A 16,356-nucleotide genomic window follows, 5' to 3' on the forward strand; every position below is an offset into this window, starting at 1 on the left:
CTCAGAGTGGTCCTGCTGATTGACCAGCACACCAACATCCAAAACAGAACATGTGCTGGTTTTGCTGGTGACCACCACTGAACATCCTTCTGAACAGGGGCAACTTAACATCATACACTAAAATGAACTGAACTGCTAAACAGAGCAATAGGAAGATATTTATCGTGATATTTTACGTCATATCATGCTTATTTCAGCACATCGTGCATTTCAGCAGTACCAAATGAACTGGCTGCATTGACTGTTTCATTATACTGATAGTTTTTTACTGGTTGTTGTCTTCTCCAAATCATCAAACCTCAGAAAAATGAAAATAAATACCGTGATGTGTGTCGTGAAAATGCCTGATATTGTGTCTACGATGTTTTGTTCGCCATGTCGCCCACCCTTCAATGGACAATCGTGAAGGTAAAACGCGCGCGCGCGGACACAACCACAGAACAGCGGAATGCGAGAATGAATTAACAGGCACGTGTGACACGACCGGAAATTTCTAGACATAAATGTACTTTTTGACCACGAGCGCACAGACCGCACCACAACACGAGGAAAGTGACGAACCGAGAGAGAGGAGAGACAGACAGATAGAAAACAAGTGAAAAAAGAGAGAGACACACAGAAAGAAAGAGAACAAGGGGGAGAAGAAAAAAGAGAGAGAAAAGAAAGGGAGCGATAGAGGGAGGAGAGAGAGAACAGGTAGAAGAGAAAGACAGAGAGAAACTAAAGAAAGCGACAGAGCAGAGAAGGGGGGACGTGCGATAGAGAGAGGAGAGATAAACAGAGAAAACAAGTGAAGAGAGAGAGAGAGCGCAAGTGAAAGAGAGAGACAGAAGAAAAAGAAGGCGACAGAAAAAAGAAAGGGCAGAGACACAGAAAGAGAGAGAGAGCGACAGAGAAGAGAAACAGAGATAGAGAGGAGACAGACGAAACAAGTGAAAAAGAGAGACAAGGAAAAGAAAGCGACAGAGAAGAGAAAAGGAGAGAGAGAGAGAGAGAGCGTTAGTGTAAGTGGGTGGAGGGAGCTGCAGCCTGAAAGCTCGTGTGCGCGCATTGGTGCTGCGCGTGAACTCCGGACACCTTCAGAGGCTGAATGTGCTCTAAGAGAGAACACCGAGTTTCTCAACGGATCCAGAGTTATGTAATAAACACAGAAATAAAAAAACAACTTTTTAAATGACTTCCCTGCGACGATTTGGTGAAGTTTGGCGAGCGGAAGTTCGCGCTCAAGGAAGTGTGAAGAAGTGAGAGGCTGAGATACAGACAGAAGAGGAGATTCGCGTGTTGACTAGTTTGGGTTTACTTCAGACTTCAGAGGAGGATTCAGTACAACATGGACACTCACGTCAAAGAAGGACAACTATATGTCCAACACCAGAAGTTTGGAAAGGTAAGCTGCTGTTTTGTGACTTCGCCCGGATAGCAGAGCAGAACAGAAGCAGAGCAGTGGAGTTAATGTGAGACAACGTAGTTTCTACCTCAGAGCAAACTGAACTGAACGGTTTACTGCTGTGTAGCTCGAGGACAGACAGTGTTTGAACTTATTTACATCCAAGTGTCACTTCTCTGGTACTCATTTGCAGAGGTGACGAGAGTAGCCTGAAACTACAGTAGAAGTATTGTTAACGTTATTTTGGTGGAAGAATGACTCAAGCGAAAGTCAAAAAGTACCTTTACAAAAAAAGAAAAAGTACCAACTCAAAAACTACTAAAGAATTAAGCACTGAGGAATTTATAGAACTACAGTGGAACTAACCAGTGCATCCCGCATAGGAACTGAAAAGTCTGGCGTGTTATTTTTCTCTTTTTTGCTCTCTTGGTCTAAAATAAAAAGATAAACCCCAGAAGTCAGAGGTGTGACAAATCACACTGTCAGCAACGTAACATAATGAAACTAAACACAAAAAAAGGAATTAGTGACTGGATGTTAATACACCGTAATTGTAACTGAGCAAAAAGTAGATTTCATTTCTCACAAATATGCTTGAGGACTAGTAAATATAGTAAGATTTGACAATACAGGAAACAAATCCATAAACATTTTACACATGAGTAAAGGTAACCAGTGATTCCCCATCTGTGCACTTTTGACTGAATAATCCCACTTTATTTAAAAAGCAAAAAGGATAGAGAGATGGATTGACTGACTGGTTGAAGACAGACCATTTAAGAGTTTGTGTCTGATAATCATAATGCATTAAAGTTGTGGCCATAAGGTCCAGCTCTGTTCTTCTCTTTCTTGTGACATGAAAGTATCATAGTCACATGAATGAATAACAGTCAGACACAACACCAGGCCTGCCCACTGTTTACCGTTTACTATACTCCTGCTGACAGGACTTACAGACTGAAGCATGCTGGGACACAGCATTCAAGAAGAGCAGTTATTTTTCTTTCTCAGATATTTAGGACTATTTACTCTGTTGATATAGTATTGAAACGGAACAAGTATAAAGACACGTTGTTTTTTGTCTCAGTCACTTTTACAAAAGCCTCTGCATGTGATAGAAAACGTGTGACCTTGTCCTTTCACCAGAAGGCCGAACCACAAAAGTGAGAAACTCTATCTGAGCAGCTTAGTACAGACAAATCACACTGTTTCAGGCCAGTTTGTTCTTATTACCATTTCACACTGACATGAATCATGTGACCTCAAGCAAAACTTCTCTTAAATCATAGCCAAGGGCACTAAAGGACCCAAAAATCAGTCACACCTGCTAAGATCTATTCTTATAGCTTCCTTAATGTGTCTTTTGAAACAATTCTCCCGATTTGGATTATTGCATCATTTGAAAACAGCAGGTCCATTTTACATTGAGTAAACATTTTGTGCTGAATGGACCAATAGAGATGGTCCAAATGAAAATCTCATGACATTATCATACATTCAAGTTCATAATGTCTTTTTGCTTCTCCTGTAAAGTTATCTTGTTCAAGATAGCATGTTTTGTTGTGACCATGACAAAAACAGCATTCTTCAGAGACCATTACTCTACGTTCTTGCATGTTCTTGGTAAAATACAAACACCAACAAAAGCTCTCAAGGTTGAAAACTTCCTCTTAAGGTTTCTTCCTCATGCTCTTACAGATTTTTTCCTGGCTGCGGTCACCCTAGGCCTGCTCATTAGGGCCTGGACCCAGATAAAACTGCTTCATGACGTTGTGTAATTGTAAAAAGCGTTCTACAAATAAAACTGAATTGAATTAACATGAGCTAATACGAAGATTGTGATGACTTGGAAGAATGTGCACTTGGTTGCTGAGGGCTGAGGAAGTTGACTTTGCTTGTTAGGTGTTGAGTGGGAGAGTGTGAATGATAAAGATTATTTTTAAAAACTCCAGAATATGAGGTGTTTTGGTTTCAAAGTTGGCTCATATTTGGATGTGAGGTTGTGTTTGGGTAGTGTTTCAGTGGGCTTGTGGGAGATATCACCCACTGATCTAGACACGGATTTACTTAACAGTCATCATCAGTATTCAAAGCAGTACTTTCCAACATGATAATGACCGCTATGCTATGATAGATAAAGTTATAAGCCTAGTGCTTGGTATATTGGTTTCAAGTTATGATTACGTTTCTGACTTTTGCAAAACTGATATTGCAGAAATCTGCAAAATGCAAATGAGCTGTTTAACCACTCAAGCTTTTACTGTGTGCTGTGAGCATCTCACAGTTCCAGATCAGTTTTTTTTTCATGAATATGTGTTTTGTTGAATCAAAATAATGAAGGTTAGTCTTTAGCCGTGTCACATGATTGATTCACTTCATGTTGCAAGGCATATCGCAATATGTATCCCTAACTCGCAGTGACTCAAAAACAGTCATTCATTACTGATGCATTTCTTGGCTGGTAGGTGTAGATGGAAGTTGCCTCAGACATTTGACCTTTGACCTTCACCGAGCCTTTTAAAAGTGACCTCTGGATAAAAGACAACAGATGCAGAGTGTGTCTGTGTGGGTTTGTGTGAGACATGCTTTAAAACACGACAAAGTTTACCCTTGCCAAACTTCTCCATCACCCGAGACTCGTGTTTGTGTAATGGTGGAGTGTAGAGGGATATTGACTTTGGCCCAGCCCCTGGGCCTCTGTCCACTATGTTGGCTGCAGCTGCAAGAATCTGGAAAGTGGCCTCACAAAGCACCACGACAGAGAAGGTACTGCCTGTATCGTCCTTTAACAATCAGTGGTTGGGTCTTTTGTGGTCTGCATTACGATAATGCAGCTTCACCAAGTCTGGTGGTTTACATTTACCCTCCAAAAAAACCCAGTAAGGTGTGCATATGTTTGTATTACTGTTAATATCATAATTTCAAATTGTCCCCTCACCTTGACATTTGTTTTAGATACACAAATGTGCCACTTAGTGCTCTGAGGTGAAGAACTGACACCGAGCTGTTCTAGAATAGAATGTGCTTTCCACTTGAGTAACAAAGAGGCCTGAGAACTTCAACTTCTAGTGCTTTTTAAAGCAGTTTAACTAGTCTCACTATCAGATGCTTCACTCATATGACACAGAGTATCTGATATGTATTGTGCACTAATGTTGTTTTTAGGTGCAAGTCAAGGAACCTGTTAATTTGTGCATTCTCATGGTTTATGCCAGTAGTAAACAAATGAATGGAAACTGGAAATAGTTGTTGTCCTTATTTAGCTGAAAGTCAGCTGACATCTACAAGAATTAGCCTGTCCCATACGTAACACTTCTGATTGGTTGCTTTGCATGTTAGTCAAAAAGGCCCTCTTTGTCAGTGTAGGTGGTTTTTGGCCACACCAAGTGATGAAAGCTACCAGACATTATGCCAAAAGTCTGGCTTGCGAGACAACTGTTTGGCTAAATGTACGCCAATTCTGAGCAGTCTTTTATTTCCAAGAATTTTTAAGGGTTTACTAATGGTCAAACATTAGCCTTTATTAAATTGCTTATTTTTGACTATGCTCTTTTTAATAGATTATTTATTTTTTCAGGACAGACATTTACATATGTATGTTTAAATTTAGAAAATCACCCATTTTGAATTATTACTAATGGACCGTTGCTAATACAGAGACATTTATGTTTCTTTAGAGCTTAGTTAATGTTTCATTTATGAAAATGTGAAAAATAGTGAACACCATTGTCTAAAAAGAGAGGAGCCATGCGATCTGTTAATAACACTGTCTCCTGTGGCTACATATTAATCCAAAAGCCAAGTGTGTGGTTAGTGTGCAAATGGTTAGTGTGGGGATAGTAGAGGTATTAATGTGCATCGAGTGTTGAGCTTTGCTTTTTCACAAAATGCAAAGTTAAAAAATATGTTGATAGGAACTTGATGATGCTTTTAATATTGTCTCTACTGTAGATATATTGTTATTTTATGTCCTCTTTGTGGTCATATTTCACTCTGGGAATGCTCTTAATGCCTGTGTTTGGGAAGAGAGAGCATGTGTATGTGTATTACACTAGCATTACTTCTGATAAGGTCGGGACGCAGATTTGAGGAAGTCACTCTCTCTTGGCTTATTTGCATAAGTTCCATCCTGTGTAATATATTTCTCAAGTACACTGTTACCTTATATGGAGTCGGTGGGGTAACTGTGATGAAATCACTTCTGACATGACCTTCGTCATTAATTCAGCTGGTTAAGTTCGGTTTAACGATGAATTGGGTTTTATTTTGTAAGCAGCCTTTGGTTCCGTATATCCTTCTTCTGTGTGTTTCTAGATTTCCTTCTTCTGTATGAACCGGCCTGACACCTTTTTTCCCCAAAAACATCACTGCAAACAGGTTATTAAAGCCGTATATTGTAAGACTGTAAGGGAAATGTTACTCTGAACACTCTGTAAGTGTGTACGTGTGAAAATAGTCTTAACTGTGGAGCTTTTTGGAAAGCAGGCCCAGAGTACATCTGCAGATGGAGCAGTCATACTGTACACCTGCAGTGTGTTGGAGGAAGCAAAGCACACTGGGTAGTCCCACACATTTCCTCTTTGCCATGTTGATAAATGCACATGCACACTAGATTTTAATAACCCATAGCAGTGCTGGACAGTACATTGTCTATACTAATATACTATTGTATTGGTGTCACACAGCGATACTGGTTTTTAGGTTTATGGGTGTTGATGGACAACAAAATCTAAACTGCAGTATATATAATTTACCCAGTGCTTTGGATTGTTTTAAAAAAATGTAACTAATCTTAAGTTAAGAGAAGAAAATGGACCGATTTAAGTCCAATCAAAACAAGTTATATCAGAATTATAAGACATTTTTAGCATTAAGTATCAGTACTCAGAAAGCATGAGTTCAACTTTATTAATGGAAACTCAAACTGATCCTGAAGATATTTAGAAAAGCTTGTGATATTGAATTTTATCAATGCCACCCAGCACTAACCCATAGTGTACAACTTGCCTAATTTCTAGATCTTTGAAACCGTGACTGCAGTGCTGACATAATCAGCTACGTCAATCTAATTTTGCCTGTAAACTTGTCTTGAAATTCTCCCCTCCTCTCTCCTTATGTCATTACCGGTGACAGCAATCATCCTCTGTTTCTGAGTACGCTGTATTGTCACTCATACGGAGACCTTCTGTGGCATTTTGACCGTTAGAATCTCTGCGTTCCATGGCACAGCAGACATGAACTCACAGGAAGTGCATAGTTGTGGAATAAGGCTTGATTAAGGCCTCCAGATGCCTGAATGTCCTTACAACATTCTCTTTGTATGGTGGCACATAACACATCTATCAGAGTTGTTTTGATGCACAACATTGATATATACGCATGCAGTACATGCACATTTTATACTATGATCTCTAGTTTCCTGAGACTAAAGATATTTATGTTATCTACTGTGACTAAAGATACTGATATTAAATAGTTTATCTACTGCCAGATATTAATTTTCTGCAATGCCCCAGTACATTGTCACTGCAGTACCAAAACCACAATATAATCCTAACTTTCTAAAAGAAAAAAAAAATCTTAAATTTAATGTACCATAAGCCCATTTCTGTTGGTCCATTTGTCATGAAGTGTTTGCACAATGTAAAGGCCAGCTGGCGTTTTTTTTAAATGGTGTAAAGGAATAAAGACTGAAATAATGAAAGCATTACCACATCAAGGCCACATGTCTTGCCTGCCGTCTTGTAGTCAAGACAACCAAAATATTTTTGTGAATGGAATGGAAGATTTATTCTGTTCAGGCTATTACTATTACTGAATTGTCACCTTCCCACCTCCTTTAGTTTGCTCAACCTGGCTCTTCTCAGTACAGTCTCTACTTATTTTACTCTCTTATTTTGTTTGCTTTTTTGCACTGACCTTTATTTCACTGAAATAAAAATGTACCTTTGAAACAGAATTTTATAAAGGTGACTGACAAGTTTGCTTACGCACTTTAGTGTTCACAGTAAAACTTAGGAGGACCGAACCTTTCACCTTTGAACACACACACACACCACTCCACAGGTGTCCTTGGTCACTCATTTTGTTTATTTGTGTAATCTCTCAGCTTTCCTTCCCTCTTTTGTGCATCTGGAGGAAGGGGCTTGATACTCACTAGCAGCACAAGTTTCCTCACAGTTACCTCAGCATGGTGACCCAGACTCTAAATAAAGATGGTGTGATGTAAATAAGAATATGAAGAGGGACGTCTTATGGATATCATGCTAATTTAAGGTATAGAATCTAAGTGAGAGTTTGGAGATGCATTCCTTGTCACAGCCAGCTAAACAAGGAATGGTTCACTGTGTGTGAATTATGATATGAATATATGGATATTTATTTGTATATATTTGAAATCCATTTCAAATGCATTGCAATCCATGCCGAAATACATTCCAAAATATATATTTCAGAATATATTGACATAATAACCAAATATATTTTGTTATATATATTTTCGTTCATGGTTAATCCAAAGCACAGTGGAAAGCTTAAAAGTCATACCATACATTCAGTTCATGTATATTTAGTTATACCTGTAACCTTTGTTACAGTGACATACAATTGAAAAAATACAATAACAAATACAAATAAATACATTTTTAAAAAATATATAACAAATACAGTTTTGGCCATTTTAATACAGGCAAAAATATATTTGAAAAATACATTTGGAATGTATATTTTTCCATGTGGGATTTCGGTATTAGCTTATAATCGCTGAACAAAACACTTCATCTCCAAAATGCAAAGGAAAAAGCAGTCTTAACTTTTAATGAAAATTAATGTAACCAGATTTTGTTCTAGGTTATTTTGGACCCTTTTAGTTCACACACTGAAGGGAAGCTGATATTTTCAGCTGGTGTAAAATGAAGACAAAACGGAATTACAGGGGTTTGATCTGACAGCCACGATATGTAAATCACTAATCCAAATGACTCAGGATCTTTTTGCCAGCAGCAATTTAAACACTCCTGGCCCCAACTCAGATATGAAGGCCAACTTAGATAAGCCACTGTGTATTTGACCTCTGAGTTAAATACTCCTCAAATAGCATAACTTCCCTCTTCACTCACACAGTGACTTAAAAAGTCTCTGTCTGTTGAAGTGTAGCTGGAAGGCTCCCAAGGCTGTCTGTCTTGAAGCAACAACAAAGTTTATCAAAGAATGCTAAAGTGTCTTGGTGTTTTATCTCCTTACTCATGTACTCAATCTCTTTTCAGAAATGGAAGAAAAATTGGTTTGTGCTGTATCCTGCGAGTCAGAATGGCATTGCACGGCTCGAGTTCTACGATTGTGGAGGCAGTGGCACTGAAAAACCCAGCACTAAAAAATTGGACAAAAAGATCATCCGCCTTTCAGAGTGTATCAGCATCCTTCCTGCCGTTACCGAAACCTGCCCCAAAGAGAACATGGCCGCCTTCTGTGTGGAGACCAACGATAAGGTGCATGTGTTTGCAGCCGAAAAGCACGTCACAACTGAGTGGGTGGAGAAGATGTGTGAGATTGCCTTTCAGGTGAGGCATCGTGGAGCATGCTTAATAATTTCACACTCACAAGGCCTTCATAATAATAGATCTTTAGTGGATTTCATGTCACTAAATCGTTCATAGAAGTTTTTGAATTGGCGTAGAAAATAACATGATCGTGTTCATTTTTTTATCTGAGCTGAAATTGATATAAAGTGCTGTTGCACATTTAAATGAATGCAACTTTTTACCTTTAGATTAATGAATAAGGAGGCCACATACTAGTATTCTAATTTTCTGTTTTAGTAAGGATCCGCATATTAAGGAAATACACAATACAATCACTCTAGTTTAAAGACAATTCTAAGTCTTCTTTAATTAGGTGAATAGAAAAATCTAAAGTGCTAGCCTGCATTACGTTGTTTAAGTATATTTTGTGTCATTTTAAGGTGTTTGTGTTTGCATACAAAATGAACTTGGAATGTCTAGGCATGTTCTGGATACATGCTGGGAACTTCCAAAAAGAAAGGGGACTGTAAGCTTTTATGGGAATCAGAAAGGCAGCTGCCTCCTTTGCACACTCAGCATCTCTCCAATTCTTTCCCGTTCTCTTTCTGTCCCTTTGGCTCTTAGGGTGGGAGTGGATCTCTTGGTAGTCCTGACTCAAACGGACAGCAGGAACTTCAGATGGCTGAGAACCTGATCTATTACTCCAGAGAGGAAGGTAATAGAAAGTGAGGGAGTACACATGCCATATTTCTGTCATATCTTGGCCATTTTATGATGTTATATAATGCAGATTTTCTCTGCACTATAGCCAGTAGAAGGTTGATTTTCCTCCTATTTCCTTTCTCATTTTCCCTCATGGCTCTTAATCAAGAAAGTTTTCATACTCTTCCTACTGGCTAAAATAAAGTCATGGCTGTGCTTGTTTTGGGAGCAAAGTCCTCATTACCACAAACAGTAGATAGAGATAGGAATTATATATGCCTTTAGGGCAAGTTCCTAAACAAGGGAGCCTTGTGACATCTTTTCCTGTCCCAGTTTGGTTGTAGCGCAGGCACTGTTTGGGATTTGTGTGGAAGCTGCCCTTTTTGATGTTGATATAGGTCAAGCCATGTCAGCACCTAACCCATAACCATGTAAGAGAAAAGGCAAAACTGGCTTCAAGTTTAGAGGCGGAAGGGTTCTTTCCTCGGTCACATGTTAGGCACGCAGCCCTGGAAAAATGTGGCTGTTAATGTGTTTACACTAGACAGTATAGAGAGGAGAGCTGCTTCCTACTGTGACAGACATGCGCATGCACACACAGAAAGACATGCTCTGCTGCATACCATTTCTGCTATTAGGGCAGTTAAAAGTGATTGAGTTAAAGAGAAAAATGTTACTAACCAAAACAAAGGAGCTGTACAGAGAAGTACAGAATCTCAGGCATTTAGCCCCTCCTTCAGCATAGCCATCCACAGCCTTCAAATATCAAAGAGAAAGAGAAGGAGTTAGATAGGCATTTGATAGATAGATACTTAGATTTGTGAAAAAGTAAAGGCAGCAGTCTATCTCTCTCTCTCTCTTTCTCTCTCTGAATTCTCATCCAGAATCCGAATGTTTCTAGGGAAATGGAGGTCATGAACACTTCTGTTTTTCATAAGGGCTCCAGTGACTTCCTCAAAGAGCTGAGTGCCTGTGAGTGAGCACTAACATTAAGAGGCTTGTGACTTTGCAGTCTTGGCACACTCACTCCATGTCTTCATTGCATGAGTGAGTGTGTGAGCATCATATGCGCTGTGGTGGGTGTATTTATTCAGTTCTGCAGTTCAGTGACACCAAGCAAGCATGTGAAGTGACACCATCTCACTGTTGCTCTGCAACACTAACTGTCAGTTTTTACAGACATTGAATTTTCCATTGGCCTCTGGGGATTTTAAGAACCTCTCTGAAGTGAAGCCACTGATAACAACTGTGAGCATCTGCAGGTCCCTCTAGCAGATCAGAGCCAAGCTCTGCCGGCCTATGATATAGCAGACTGATGGGCACAACTGTACCAAATAAATAGCTTGGTTATATACGTAACATATGGGGATGTTGCAAAGGCATTGATGTCTGTCAATTTCCTGTGACAGACAACCATGTGAAACATGAAGGAATGTTGCCTTTGAACTTCCTTTAAGCTCTGTTTCGGAAATCACTGAAATATCTTCACCTAACCAAGCTGAGCTTGTACATAATTGAGCTCTGTGCAATATTAAATTCACATGCAAAAAGTGATATTTGCTCTTCTGCTGTTTCATTTATTTATTTGGGTTTGCCAAACAAAGGAAAAGGGTGCTTCTACCAACTATACGTGAGATGCAATTTAAAAGACTTGTCAAGAAAAAGGTGCAACGCTCATTATACATCACAGCATAAGGATGACTTAAAATACTGAATGTGGGCCAAAACATCGTTTTATCTAAATATAGTCATCCTTTTGGGATTTGACAGAAAAATTTGTTTTACATAGTGTGTTTTGTAAAACGTTTATTTACGTCCATTTGAACTATCAAGGATTTAGACGACTGACAGAAAACCCAAAACATGTCAGAATAGGTGGCCAGTATCAGTATCATATCAGTATGTTGCTAAATGTTTAATATACTGTCTCTCTCTCTTACTTTGTAGTCAATGAATTCTGGGTGAGCATCCAAAGAACAGAAGCATCTGAACGTTGTGGTCTGTCGGGTAATTACTGGCTTAAAGCAGATGGAGAAAGCCTGATACTGAAGGAACCTAAGACTAAGAGGAACTTACTGGTGTGGCCCTACAAACTGTTGCGTCGCTATGGCAGAGATCGAGTAAGTTTTAGCCCACTTTAAAGTTGATCTTCCTTAGCAGTATTCAAGGAATCTTACCTGCAACTTTCTGAGTTTCCTGAACAGAATGTGTTTAAATGTTTAAGATATTAATATACGTCGTTTCTGTGGCATTTACATGGGCCTGAATAGTTTTTCCACTGCTAACCTAATTGCACCGGAACAATGAAGAATAATGCTGACCAGTGCTCAAACTTGGTTATGTGTGTGAACACCCAAATGATGTGAACTTAAAATAATCTCATGGTTGTTCTCACCCTGCTTTTTTAGTGACAGCTGCCCTCATGCTAAAACTGACACTTCTAGCAGGAACTTGAGGCCACAGTTGTTTCCAACTGTGCTTCCTGTCGTTACCATAGAAACTAGTTTGGTACAGGAAGCTGGCCTTCCTCTCTCCTTTAAGAGTGGGCGGGAGGCAGGGTTAAGGTGGCAAATAACTGTTGAGGCATCAAGCTTATGATACCTCTCGAGGATCTGAATAAACTGAAGAAAAACAAGTGTCTCAAAAATACTAACTTTACAGTAGAAGGCAAAAACATTACTTACTTTTAATGTAAGTTAATGTGAAGAGATTTTATTCCAAGCATTTTTGGAGCATTTCTGCTGATCCAGTCTTCATGAAATTTTCCCACAATTTCACAATGATGTAGGAAAAAAAAAGGATACATGTTTTCCTTTGGACAGTGATGATATGCTAGTCCTCTCGATCTGGTCACATAGTAACATGCTTACACGAAACATTAAGGGCTGCTTTCAAACACATCAGTTAAGCTGAGAAATAGAAGCTTAGTTCTATACCACTAAACTGGAAATGCCACCACTGATTTGACATTTCAGTTAACAAACTCTTTAATATCATAATCATTGTGTCACATAATCACCACTCTCATTCTGATGTCTTGTGCAGGTGATGTTCTCGTTTGAGGCTGGCCGGCGCTGTGATTCTGGTCCAGGGAACTTCACCTTTGAGACAAAGCAGGGGAACGAGATCTTTCAGATTGTGGAGAGCGCAATTCGGGAGCAGAAGGCCCAGGCTGAGGAACGGCACCAGAGCTGTCCATCGTTTGATGGTGACTGTCCTGCCATGCAGCAGATCCGTGCCGCCATTGCTGAGGGAAACAGCCGAGAGCCAGACGGAGACTCTGGTGGCAGCAAGCCTGGATCTGCAGATGGTGTCATCGGCCGGAGGGAAGGTGAAAGCAAGAATTTAAAGGGGCGCAGCTTACCAGAGCCCCCTGCGCCTATTGCAAGCACGCCACCACGGTCTCCTATGCCTCGTGGGCCAAAAAGTGGACCTTTATTGGAGGACCAAATTAATCTATACTCAGAGCCTGCTGATTCTGTTCGTCTTCCACCTAATCTTGGAGACTGTCTTTATTCTGACCCTGTGGACAGCATCAAACCCACACCAACCCCCAACCCACGGCTACGTCCACTCGGAGATGAGGGTGGAGGCCGTCATCCAGGCAACAAGGCTGAGCCTTTCTATGCAGATGTCTACGACCGGGTGACCCTAGACTTAACCCAAAGAACAGGAGCACTGGGACTTGAGCCACGGGGCAGACGTCCTGCAGAAGGAACCCCATCAGAGCACATCTATGATGAACCTGAGGGAAGAGCAGGTCCTCCAGCAGGCCAGCCCATCATTACTCTATATGATGAGGCACGGCTGGAGAGTCAACCATGGAGAACCAGAGGACTTGAAGAGCCTCAGGGTCATGAAGTGCCTTACAACCCTAGTACAGATGACTATAGTGTCCCTGCCTTTGGCAAGACGCCTCTACCCCAGGCTGTGGCCAGGCCTAAAGGTCCGAAGCCCCTCACAGCACCCAAACCGAGTAAGGGAGCACTTCCCAGGAAAGATCCTCCTCCACTGCCCCAAGGTAAAGCTAACCTAAACAACAACAATAGCAGCACCAGTAACTATTATGGTGGTGGTGGTGAAGGAACTGGAAATGAATGGAGTGGTGGAGGAAAAGCAGGGAGGCAAGTTGAGCTTTATAGTAAAGTGTCTAAGCATAAGCCCCCTGCCAATGCTTGGCACCCTGCCATGCAAGCCCCGGACATCATCTACGACAACTTGGGTGATATCTGACCCAAAACTGCACGCCTTCTGACAGTCCAGTTGCATTCTGATGGCCTATCTTTGACATACAAACTTCGTCCTAGAGGTCAGGTGAGCATTCTCTGGAGTCTAGGTGGAAAGTCTTTCTTGCTTGCCAGAGAAATATCTGAAGATTACTTCAATGCCTGATAAAAGAGTAAGTGCGCACAGTCTAGTGTCACAAATATCTGGCATCATAGATAATGGACTGTGGTCGGTGATCAGTGACACAATGACAAAAGGAGGTCTTTTCCACTATGGAGGACACTTGAACTACAGATTTCACAGAAAGTAAATGTGACTTGTAAAACACAATTCTTACGTGTGGGTTATCCACATGGTCTCGTCCTAGAAGATACTATAATTTTGCACTTATTTTACCAGTTTTTCTTTTTTGTGAATCAAAATGAGTCTGTGACTTGTATTTTAGAGGCTGCAAAGCACTTACATGTCAGAAATCAAAAATGCAAAGCAAGGGAATAGTTTCCCGTTGTCTTACCATGCCTGACAGTTAAATCTTGGATGGTCAGCGTTAACAGATTATGGGGATAATCGTTGCACACATCCACATTTGTTTTGTATTGAGATTCTAAATGTAGCATTTTACTAATCCACTGCTATGTGTGTGTTGGAAAAGGTCAAAAACAGCTGTGCTGTTGATAGTATGGTTGAAAATTATGATGATAACAATAAAAAAAGATTCATAGGAAAACAAATCATCTGCTTTTATGAATTATTTGGAAGTACCTAGTATTCCAGTAAAATCTAGTGTTCTTAAATCTGGATTTGTTTTTTGTTGTTTTGGTGAGTCCACAAGGAGGGCATGAAATTACCTTGAATGCTCTTTTCCTCTTTCACTGTCCTTTATTCACTCCTTTACTTTGCCCCTCTAGAGTGCTGAATACCGCCAGAACAGATAAAACACTGCCTGATGCCTAGGGAATATTAACCAGCTGCGTAAAATAGGGCCTTACTTCAAGTGTGGCTTAAATGTTGGCTAAATTAATTCGCGTCTGCCTGGCTCTGTTTGAAGGTACAGGCTGTTCCTTGTCCTGTTTTCTCTCTCATTCACCCCTTCACTCTTTTCCTTTCATTCCCCCCACCCTCACTCTTTTCTTCCACTGTCTGAAGGGATTTTTTTTTTGGCCACCCTCTTGGCCTGCCAGAATCTGATCTATTCATCACTTTGTGCCTCACTTTTTCAATCTGCAGTTTTCTTAAGCTAAAACGCAGACAGCGCTGTGTCCTTCACACTAATGTTTTTCCTTTGGAAAGACACTACAAAAACATTTTGGCCCAAGTACCAAACTACTCCTCTGAATTTAGTCTGCGGTCATTTATAACTGCACTCATGCATCTTGCCGCTTCCTCTAAATGTTTCCAACATAGAAACTTTGACACAGTAATAACCTTTTGTGAGCTGATTGCCCATACATAACCCATATGTGCTGAACCCTTGATGACCTACAGTTGCCTCTTCAGCTGATATTTCTCTGGGCATAATTCAAATATACAGCAGTCATTATGCTGTGGCCTCAGTGTAATGAGGAAATGTTTTGTCTTTTAATCTCGCACTACCTCTGACACTTCCTGAGCTTCCTACAGTGTTGCTATTTATCGTGATCATTTTAAATCACTGATGTGAACCTACACTTTGAAGTAGATCTCTGTTTCGTGATTATGCCGTGCCTGATAAACTTCAAGGGTATCTAGTGCTCACTTTCAGTTGGCTTTTTGTTTGTAAGGTGGGAGGAGGAAGGGATAATGGTGGTGGATGCATTAATTTCTTCTCAAAGCTGCTGACATTAAGAGGTCATAGCACCCTTTATCTCTTTTGTCAAAGTGTTTAAGTGTTTTGACAGCAAACAACTAGATTGTTACTGTTAATAAAGCTTATGCACCATTTGGGAATCTTTCCTACTTCCGATATATTTTTAGAATGCAAGGCAGCTAAAAAAAATAAGCCATATTTATCCACCAAAGCTTTAAATAGTGTTAAATCAACTGGTAACATTTTCAGTGGTTTCAGTTTTGGCATTCTGTGGCCTATAAAAAGGGTTGCACTTGGGATGTATTCTCATCTTGCCTGACTTCCCCTTTTCTAGAATGTTCCGTTTCTGTTTTCATTCCACCCCCATCTCTATGCTTGGATAACTGGGGGGAAAACAGAACTGCGTCGTTGTTCTCTGAATAGCAGAGCAGAAGTACAGCTGTTACCTGAAAATGTCTCTTACCATGATCATATTTTGTCTTTTGCATATTAAACAGTTTCAGGTTTTTGTGCTAGATTTTATGATTTCAACTAACGAATGTCAGGTTGATGCATACGAGCCATTTAAGAATGAAGAATACTTGCCATGTGCCATGATGAACAGCTTGACATACTAAAGCTGTTAGCTTTTCTAAGGTTTCTTGAGGAAAAATACTTCCATAACCACTTGGCTGGGTGTTGACTTTATCATGACTGAGTCACTGATTGCATGTGGTTGCACATGTAAGCACATG

At 40.2% G+C, this 16,356-nt stretch overlaps 1 protein-coding gene across 1 annotated transcript; it reads left to right on the forward strand.

The window, feature by feature from the left end:
• The first annotated feature begins 898 nt into the window (after window positions 1-898).
• dok1b (docking protein 1b) lies at window positions 899-15,156 on the forward strand. The gene is made up of 5 exons (XM_036597047.1): window positions 899-1,387; window positions 8,653-8,946; window positions 9,532-9,622; window positions 11,557-11,729; window positions 12,655-15,156. Exons 1-5 carry the CDS (start codon window positions 1,331-1,333, stop codon window positions 13,840-13,842), a joined length of 1,803 nt encoding a protein of 600 aa, XP_036452940.1. The 5' UTR covers window positions 899-1,330; the 3' UTR covers window positions 13,843-15,156.
• Window positions 15,157-16,356: the final 1,200 nt, after the last annotated feature.

The sequence above is a fragment of the Colossoma macropomum genome, unplaced genomic scaffold (genome assembly GCF_904425465.1).
Source record: "Colossoma macropomum unplaced genomic scaffold, Colossoma_macropomum, whole genome shotgun sequence".
NCBI classification, from domain to species: Eukaryota; Metazoa; Chordata; class Actinopteri; order Characiformes; family Serrasalmidae; genus Colossoma; species Colossoma macropomum.